Source organism: Rana temporaria, chromosome 1 (assembly GCF_905171775.1).
Source record: "Rana temporaria chromosome 1, aRanTem1.1, whole genome shotgun sequence".
Classification (NCBI taxonomy): Eukaryota; Metazoa; Chordata; class Amphibia; order Anura; family Ranidae; genus Rana; species Rana temporaria.
The window spans coordinates 294,639,003-294,649,365 of NC_053489.1; the positions used below are offsets into that span (position 1 = coordinate 294,639,003).

The 10,363-nt window shown below is 41.1% G+C and overlaps 1 protein-coding gene across 1 annotated transcript in view; it reads right to left on the reverse strand.

The window, feature by feature from the left end:
- Positions 1 to 10,363, reverse strand: part of ERMP1 (endoplasmic reticulum metallopeptidase 1) — a 58,470-nt gene that overhangs the window by 43,617 nt on the left and 4,490 nt on the right. The window contains exons 2-3 of the mRNA XM_040357533.1: positions 3,444 to 3,745; positions 859 to 986 (exon numbers count right to left, since the gene is read on the reverse strand). Coding sequence (XP_040213467.1) covers positions 859 to 986; positions 3,444 to 3,745 — 430 coding nt within the window. The remainder of the gene's footprint in view (positions 1 to 858; positions 987 to 3,443; positions 3,746 to 10,363) is intronic.

Below are 10,363 nucleotides of genomic sequence, written 5' to 3' on the forward strand. Positions count from 1 at the left end.
AAAAAAAAAAAAACCCTCGGGAAGCGGCGATCGTGATTTTTTTTATTATTATTATTTTAGGCTTCACAGCCTAGAGGTGAGGAGATATCCCCCGTGTCGAAGTCATCGTCACACGCGCAGTGAAGCAATGGCAAGTCGTATGCGTTGGAGTAATGTCATCGCGGCTCCGGCCAATCACAGCGCCGGAGCCGCGATACCCGAAGGAGGGAGAGGGAGAGGGAGAGGGAGAGGGAGAGGGAGAGGGAGAGGGAGAGGGAGAGGGAGAGGGAGAGGGAGAGGGAGAGGGAGAGGGAGAGGGAGAGGGAGAGGGAGAGGGAGAGGGAGAGGGAGAGGGAGAGGGAGAGGGAGAGGGAGAGGGAGAGAGAGAGAGAGAGAGAGAGAATATTAAAGATGCTAATAAAATATTCTTGTAGGCGAGAATTTGGCTTGTGCACAGTAGATTTTTTGGGTTGGTTTTTAAAAAAAAAAAAAAAAATGTTAATTGTAGTAGTGCAGACTCTAGATTAATAGAGGGTTGGTAAGCCATTATGAGTAAGAATGAAGAATCACTCAATAATAAAAGGATACCCAGCAGGCATTGAGCACTACATATGACACATAAGAATGGCTGACCATTCACAAAGGAGAGCTACAAAGCTAAAACTAGCACTCATGCTATGTGACACGCAGAGACATCAATATAACACATTTAAACAATAAGAGGAAAAATAGGCTTTCAGTGGAAAATATTCATCTCACTTGATGAAATCTTCCTCTGACAGCGTTGGCCTGAGAATTTCTAACATATTCCATAGACACAAGTTAGAGTTTAATAACTAAGTGCTATGAGTAGTAAAGAATAGATAACTAGATGGCTACCTGCAGGATATTTTCTTCCGCACCATTGAACAGGAATATAATTGCATGTTTCAAAGAGACTGGAGTACTTGAGAGAGATCCTAGGATTTCAAGTAGTACAGCACAGCTTACGGCATCATCACTGGCACCTGTAGAAAGCCAACATATGGGCAGCATTATATGTATGTTTGTTTACTGTTCATGATGGGCATTTCAAAAAGATATTAGTTCTTTTTCTGAGGATTCATTTAGTACATTTCTATAGAATAATTAATGAACATCATTTTTCCTTTACATTGTTCGTTTTGCTTGTCACTGTAGTCTGTACACTTTAACCTGCAATAAAGGATTTATCAGCAGCCACCAATCTATTATTCTTTACTCTTTAGATAATCAGAGTAAAGACAGGCCCTGTGCAAGCAGGAGTCAGAGATTGTGAATTTCCTTTAGTGTCACTGCATGGTGAACTTCGACATGTATAACTTTGTTTCATCAGTCAAAATTCTTTACCTAGTAACTTTACTAGGTTTAGGGCCGAAACAACTAATCGATTAATCAACAACAATCGATTATGAAATTAATCGATTACCTTTTTCATAATCGATTAATCGGCCAGTAACATAATGGGGTTAAAAAAAACAAAAAATTAGCCCTTTATAGTACAAAAAGAACAAATCGCTACTGTAAATATTACTTTAACTGTCCCACAGTAAAAAAAAATGAACCCCTTACAGTAGCGATTTGCTCTTTTTGTACTTATTTTTGTTTTTTTTTAACCCCATTGTGTTACTAAACATCTCAGGCCTGGGTCACACCTCTGTTTTTTGGTGCATTTTGCAGAAACACACTACAGTTCATTTACATGTTTTCCTATGGGACACGTTCACATCCATGATTTTTTCAGCTGCTGCGTATTTGGAAAGTGTTTTTTAAAAAAAAAATAAATAAAAGCAAAACGGTGCTATTTCGTTTTTTTTGTTCAATATACTTCAATGGAGAAGCTGCAGAAAAGCACGTTATGTGTTTTTGCGGCAATTTGTGTTTTTTTATCTGCCCAACAACAAAAAAAATGTAAAAAATGCAAATCGCCGCAAAATTCTTTTTTCTAAGGTTATTAAAGGGTCACTAAAGGAAAAAATAGTTTTTGCTGAAATGACTGTTTGCAGGGTATAGAGACATAAAAGTTAACGGATTTCTTTTAAAAATGATTAAAAATAGATTAAATTCTATCATATAATGTGCCTCTAGTTTCACTTTCGGTTTTAAACTGGTTTCATGTTTCTGTGAAGTAAAGAGACCCACAGAACAAAAACAAACAAATCCAGGGCAGTGTTTTGTTTTTAAAATGAATCTGATTGGTTCTGAGGAGTTTTAGACACACAGTAATGACAGCTTAGACCATCGTGAAAAGCTCCCAGTACTGTGGTTATAAGGAGCCAGACAACCAGGAAGTGTGGAGATCACAGCAGAATTGCAGCTACTTCAAAGCAAAAACGAACAATAAGGACATGAAACCAGGACTGCAGTAAGGTAAAGGAAGCCATTTAGCTGAAAAAAAAAATTCCTTTAGTGACCCTTTAACCGATTAATCGAAACAATAATCGGCCAACTAATCGATTATGAAAATACCGTATTTATCAGCGTATAACACGCACCCTAACTTTAAGAGGGAAGTTTCAGGAAAAAAAACTTTCGACAGCCCCCTGTGTATAACACACAGGCACAGCTCACCCTCCATTTTCAGGGTAAAAAAAGTGAGTGTTATATGCCAATAAATACGGTAATCGTTAGTTGCAGCCCTAACTAGGTTAAAAACACCAATGAGTCTAAAGTGGGGTACACACTATAAGAAAATCAGGCAAACGATCGTCCAGTTTTTCCCTCGATGTTTCACAGCAAATCGGAACCGATGAAAAAAAATTTGGATGAAAATTCTAAATATTCTCGTACGACAAAAGGCTTTTTTTGTTGTTTATGGTTTCTAATCATGTGCAGCGTTTCTTTTCAGATTTTTCCTGTACGAAAACGGTACACATTAAACAAAAATCATTCGTTCTATTCCCGTATGAGACCTTTTTTGGAGTTTGGCACTTCGGGAATTTTCGTACAAAAATTCAGAATCAGTTGTCAAAGTTGTGTACACATTATATGATAATTCTTTGGACGAAAAATGTTCACTCGATTTTCATATAGTATGTACGAACCTTAAAGACTGGGATCACACTAGTGTGCCATCGCATTTGATTCGCACTGCAGTTCAAATCACATGTGATGTCTGTGCGATGTGATTTCAGCCATACAGATTGTGTGGCTGATATCGCACCGCATTAGGACCAAACACGCACAGAACCCTTTTTTTGGTCCGCACCAGAATCGTATTACATGAGTGTTCACACCTATGTGATCCGATTCATGTCCAAACTGTCAGTTTGCAGTGTGATATGCGAGCTGAAATGGGGGTGTCGTTAATGTTGTATGACACTCCTATGGCAGTGCGAGTCGGGTGCGATGCGGGATTCACAGGGTTCCCGCATCGCACTAGTGTGAACCCAGCCTTAAAGGAAATGAATACAGTTCATAGTCAAACAAGCCAATGATCTCCTTACCTGGGGTGTTGGCTATTGAATCAAAGTGGCAGTTAGCAAGTACAGCATGCTGTGCCCCCCGTGCTGGTTCCAACTTCACAGCTATGTTAGTTATGTTATCATAGTAACTGGTGAAACCTCCAAGAAAGTCGATGCTGAATGACCCAGTAGGTCTTTGTACATCTACGGTTATCTTGTGGACTTTGTTTTTCTGCTTCTGAATGTCTCTGATACTGTCCAATATGTAGTTGACTGCAAGGATTTCATTTGCAGGGCTCCCCACTGTCCTGGAATCAATAGCTGTGATCTGCTCCAGATACGTCCTACAGCAAACAGCATGGCATTAATATACTAGCTTTTACCACAAGATTATAAACATTTGAGAACTGCTGAAATAGGTGATGGCTTACTGAGGTAGTGCAAAAGCAGCCAGATGAGGGTGGATATGGATAATTAGAGAGATACAGCAAACCTCTTCACAGTATATGAGTTTGTACCATTAGTATAAAAAAAGTGAGGGGTACGGCTATAAATCAGAGAAAGAACAAGTCAAAGAAATGATCAAAGACAACTTGAATTTACTAGTGCGGGTTTGAAATATGTATATATATTGTGTTCCTATTGTCTTCAGAGAACCATTAGAAGAGAAAAAGCTCCCTTGCAGTCTCTGCCTGTGATTACATGAAGGAATGATAAAATCGGAGCCTGCACAGGGAGTAAATAATTTGATAACATCTGCGCTTACGCTTGATGAAGAGAATAATGAATCACACTACATGCATACAAATGTAACCAGTTTTACTCCAGAGAATATGTGAGATGGAATTACACTTAGTAGATTCATTTATACAGGGCGACCTCAAAACAACTGCTTCTGCAATGAGGCTCCCACAACAGAGCCCCTGTTAATTATGATAAAATATACACACACCCAAACATAAGCACTAGCGTCTAGTGCACTGCCTATCACTTAATGATATAACAAAGTTCAACAATGAATAAAAAAAAGGAACACGGCCCTTCCTGTTTTGCAGCAGTTGCTTAACTTAAACATCTTCCTCCCATCCAACTACAAACATGCCCTGTTGGCATCCATTAGAAAAACACAAGCCTTCACTTTCTTCCCCAGCTGACTGCCAATTTCACAGTCTGCTACTTTTGATACAGTTGATCAACAAATTCTCATCCAATCTACTTTGATCTAAAAGGGTGCTGCTCCAGCATGTTTCGCCACTTTTCAGACCATCAATGGGATCTACTTATGGGTAGATTTACCCCTAGTCAACCTAGGTGGAGGACTTGAGCCCAACAGATATCTAGGGGCCTATCCACCTCCCATCGTTTTCTCAACTAAAGCAATCATTAGTCTTAAGCCTCGTACACACGATCGGATTTTCCGACAGGAAAAGTGTGAGGGCAGGATGTTGTCATATAATCCAACTGTTTGTACAACGGTTGGATGTACAAATTGTACAATTGTTGTCGGAATTTACGACAACCAATGTTGGATAGCATGCTTTCAAATTTTCCGACAACAAATGTGTGATGTTGGATTATCCGATTGTGTGTAAAGAAGTCCGTCAGAAAAAAATCCAAAGTACAAACACACATGCTCAGAAGCCATGCTAACCATAACACAACATTAGCAGAAGTTTCCCAAAGGGTGGCGCTAAAGAGCTGAAAAAACACGTAGTTTTGTACTTGTTGGCCAACAATTCTTTGCCATTTGAATACAATCCAAGTTAATGGCCAACGCCCTTTGGACAAAAGTCCTGCGCTTTGGAAAATCCGGTCGTGTGTACGAGGCTTTAGAATTTACAATCTATAGCAGCACTGGGTGGAATGTAGATAGTGACTTTACAGCAGCATCACCCAAAGTGCTTACCCATCTCTGAGCCTTATGCCGCATACACACGATCATTTTTCGGGTTGTAAAAAATGACCTTTTTCAGCCTCTAGAAATAACGTTTTTTTCAACTTCATCATTAAAACAACGTTGCCTACACACGATAGTGAAAAAAAAATGCTCTAGCAAAGCGCAGTGACGTACAACGCGTACAGGGCACTATAAAGAGGAAGTTCCATTCAGATGAAGCCACCCTTTGGGCTGCTTTAGCTGATTTCTTGTTGGTAAAAGACGATTTGCACTTTTCTGTCTGTTACAGCGTGATGAATGGGCCATCTCCATTACGAACGGTAGTTTTACCAGAACGCTCCCGTCTCATAACTTGCTTCTGAGCATGCGCAGGTTTTTAACGTTGTTAAAGCCCACACACGATCATTTTTTACAACCCGAAAAAAGACATAGTTTAAAACGTTGTGAAAAAATAGAGCATGTTCGAAAAAAAAAAAATTGTCGTTTTTCAGAACCCGAAAAATGCTCTGAAGCCCACACACAAACGTTTTTCAAATGACATTTTTAAAAAACGTTGTTTTTTTACAACCCGAAAAATGATCATGTGTACGCGGCATTAGGCTACATGTACATTGAAACGCCCCTAGACATTAAATCTCCTGGCAACAGAAAAACGTTTAACACCGCAAAAAAAAAAACACATGTAAACAATGAATAAATGCCCAAGCGCTAAACGCGGCTAGCGATTAGGCCCATCTACACGTGTTTTGGGCACATTTGCATTTTTTGCCAAAAGGTTCCTCTCCTAAACACAATTGTGCATTCAGGAGAGGGACTTTTAACTGCTCCTAAACTCTGCTGCTCCTAAACTCTGCTGCTCCTAAACATGGACACAGGTTTTTATTGAGTCGAGTTCAGGAGCTTTGGCAACAAAAACACCAAACTCGCGTTTAAGACCCCCTTTCACACTGAGGAGCTTTGCAGGCGCTATAGCACTAAAAATAACGCCTGCAAAGCGCCCTGAAAGAGTCGCTCCATTCACTCCAGTGTGAAAGCCTGAGTGCTTTAACAATGGAGCAGTGCGCTGGCAGGGCGTCAGAAAAAGTCCTGCCAGCAGTTTCTTTGCAGCGCATTAGGAGCGGTGAATACACTGCTCCTAAAGCACTCCTGCCCATTGAAATCAATGTCTTTCTGCTGCTCCATTCTTCCGTTATCAGCCTAATAACTTCTGACAGTTCTCTGACAACCGAGATAAAACCAGCCCGAAATTTGTGCCGGGGTGGGTGCTATAAATAGATTGGCAGAGAGCTTGTCTATTCACAGTACATCTCTGCACATTCCTTCGATCCTTTGCCTATGTGGAGGGGGGGGGTGTGCCTTTCCTCCAATCAGCTGTCACACAGTGTATGCCAAGACTTCACTCCCAGTGCTGAACAAGAAGAAAAAAAATCTCTAAGGCCCCGTACACACGTCCGAGGAACTCGACGTGCCAAACACGTCGAGTTCTGTGTTGAAGCCGCCGAGAATCTCGGCGGGCCAACTTTCCTCATTGAGCAACGAGGAAATAGAGAACGGTGAAAAGTGTACACACGACCGGGTTTCTCGGCAGAATCCAGCTCTGATCGAGTTTCTGGCTGAATTCTGCCGAGAAACTTGGTCGTGTGTACGGGGCCTAACACGATGTCCACTTTCTAAAGACTATAGCAAACCAAAGACAGCAGATATACATGTAAAACTTGTTTTATCTCTGTGTATCATCTGAGGCTGTTCACTTCACTGGGTATAGAAGAGGGTTTACATCCACTTTAAAGAGCAACTTGAGTCGGTGCCAAATGTGGCCGGGGGGGGGGGCCTGGGAAATCAATCCGCTTTAAGTTGGCCATACATAAAGTGATCTGTGAAAAGACAGGTGTATCGTAGGCCTATAATACACCTCCCGGTGCCTAAATGGACCAAATGCAAAAAAACTGAATGACAGAAAATCACAAACGACAAATAACTTGAAAGATATATAACTGTGATCAACAGTCAGACATCAAATGAGAGCAGCTGTTTAAATAAATAGCAACATAAAATAAAATGGTAAAAAACACTATATAAGCACAATAAAATGTCCAAAATAGTAAAACCACAAACAGCGCTGGTAGTGAAAGTTCAGTGTAGTTCCCAAAAGAGATACCACCTCTACACTTAGTGCAACAGCAATGATATAGTGCATCAGTGAGATTAGAGGAAAATGTCCATGACCTCTAATCTCACTGATACACTATATCATTGCTGTTGCACTAAGTGTAGAGGTGATATCTCTTTTGGGAACTACACTGAACTTTCACTACCAGCGCTGTTTGTGGTTTTACTATTTTAGACATTTTATTGTGCTTATATAGTGTTTTTTACCATTTTATTTTATAAAGTGATCTGTGATAGTTTAGGTTTGAGTGATCTCAAACAAGAAATGTATTTATTGATTGAAATATCAAACAGCATGTACTGTACTGTTACACACTTTACAACAAACTGAAAACATTGATCGAAAATATAATCTATCTATTGAAAGCGATCACTTAATCCTCACAGAAGAAGTTCATCAGAATGTGACTACTACCGTCTCAACTGCGGCCCTTTGCTTGCCACAGTCTGGCCCCCCTAAAGCCTGAAGGACATTAAACTCTTTGTTTAGAAAGTCACTTCCAAAATAAGATAATGTTTTGCACAGCCACTTCACCACCTTGGAAATTCTTATTATAGATTTTTTTTTAAAATATGTCTTTTCCATCATCTTGCATCCTCTGTTAGGCTGGGCCTTCAAATACAGTAGGTTTCCTATTATGTTCAGACTTGCTAACAGGACATTAATATATATGTGTACTTTAAAGCGGTTGTATACCCAAATTTGACACTTTCACCTACAGGTAAGCCTATAATAAGACTTACCTGTAGGCAAAATTAATATCTCCTAAACCTGTACGGTTTAGGAGATATTCTCTATGCATGCAGGCGCTGACATCAACGGCACATGTGCTCTCAATGCCCGGCTGAAGGTCCGGCAGACGCTGCCGGAGAAAACTATGCATGCGGGAGTGACATCATTGCGGCTCCGGCCACTCACAGCACCGGAACCACGAACTCAGAAGACACGCCGAGGGCAAGATGTGAGCTTCCTTGCCATGGACCGGCTCCGATATGGGGGCTTTGTTCTGAGGTAAGTATTTCATAATGAGCTAGTATGTGCCTTTGCCTTGCAGGGTTTTTTTTTTTTAAGTTTATGGGTATACAACTGCTTTAAAGTGGATGTAAAGCCACTCTCATCCTTTCTAAACTACTGCCATAGTGGTGATCTATAAGGATATACATGTCTCCTGCATGTATCATTACCTGTCAAATGTCTCTCCTCTGTCTGTTATAAGAACTGAAAAACTGCAGATTCTGTGGGTGGATCTGTTGTCTGGAGCTCAGTGGGTGAAGTCGTGATGTCAGTAGACTCCCCACCCACCTCTACACTCCCCTTGTCAACATGTATTTTCTCCTGTGTATTCCTTACACTAAATTATGCCATGATCACTAACATCCAGTCAAAATCCAGAAAAGTAACCACATGACTTCAGAAAAGGAGTGGGGGTGGGAATTAAAAAATAATGCCCGTCTCAGGCTAGTGCATGAGATATGTAAATAACCTGTCACTCACAGCAAGGGGGAAGAACGGACAAACATTTTCTCCTGTTTGTCCGTTTATCTCACTGAACAATAAAATAGGATTGCTCTGAGCTGGATTAACTTTTTGTGGCAAGACTGGGCACAGATGATAGATGAAATCTTATACTGTACATTGTGACAGCAAAAAAAAAAAAAAAATTCAGGTTTACATCCACTTTAAAGCGGAGCTCCACCCTAAAGTGGAACTCACGCTGATCGGAAGCCTCCCCCCCCCTCCGGTGTCATTTGACACCTTTCAGGGGGGAGGGGGGTGCAGATACCTGTCTAAAGACAGGTATTTGCACCCACTTCCGGCCACAACAGTCTCGGGCAGACTGCGGGCATGACGTCGTCACCCCCCCCTCCCCGCGTTGTGTGCTGGGAACACTCGGCTCCCAGTACACAGCGGGAGCCAATCGGCAGGCGCAGCGTGACTCGCGAATGCGCCGTAGGGAACCGGGCAGTGAAGCTGGAGCGCTTCACTTCATGGTTCCCTCACCGTGGATAGCGGGGGGAGCAGCAGAGTGATGAGCGATCGCTCGTCCTCTGCTGCGGACAGGGCTGGACTCCAGGACAGGTAAGTGTCCTAATATTAAAAGTCAGCAGCTTTTTTTTCAGCGCACATCCACTTTAAGTGTTCTCCAAGTAAAGCCTTATGCTTTTAGATAACTAAACAAAACTACTATGCTTGCGTATCCGGGATGCATGATTTATGATTTAGCTCTAAGCTATTATGTGGAATTATTATTTAGGAACCCTCTGAGGTTGAGGACTTGTGCAGTAGAAAGTAGTACCACCAGGCACCCATACAAACAGATCCTACGTTACAGCAGTCTGCACAATCAATGAAATGACACACTTTTTACTATTATCCAGCCAATTTTCCCTGCTTGAGCATGAAGTTTCTCTTACCATGCTGTAATCAGCAGTCACCCTAATCACATAATGATTCTTCGGAATTATTCTTTCTATCTTGGTCTGCGGAAGGCAGTTGTCATTACCAATTTACCGTGTTTCCCCGAAAATAAGACCTACCCCGAAAATAAGACCTAGCATTATTTTCCAGGAGGACTGCAATATAAGCCCTACCCCAAAAATAAGCCCTAGTTTAAAATGTTTGTAAAATCCTATAATCCACTCTATTACAGTAGTATATAATGTACAATGTGTGTGTTTCTGTAATATAATTGCGGGGAAGAGGGCTCCGGCGGGTCACAGGCGCTATAACGAAGGTATTTGGCACAATTATATTACAGAAACACACACATTGTACATTATATACTACTGTAATAGAGTGGATTATAGGATTTTACAAACATTTTAACTCAGTTTACACTACGTATTCCTGTCAGAGAGGGGGAGAGAAGACAGCACATTACATGGTAAGACCTAC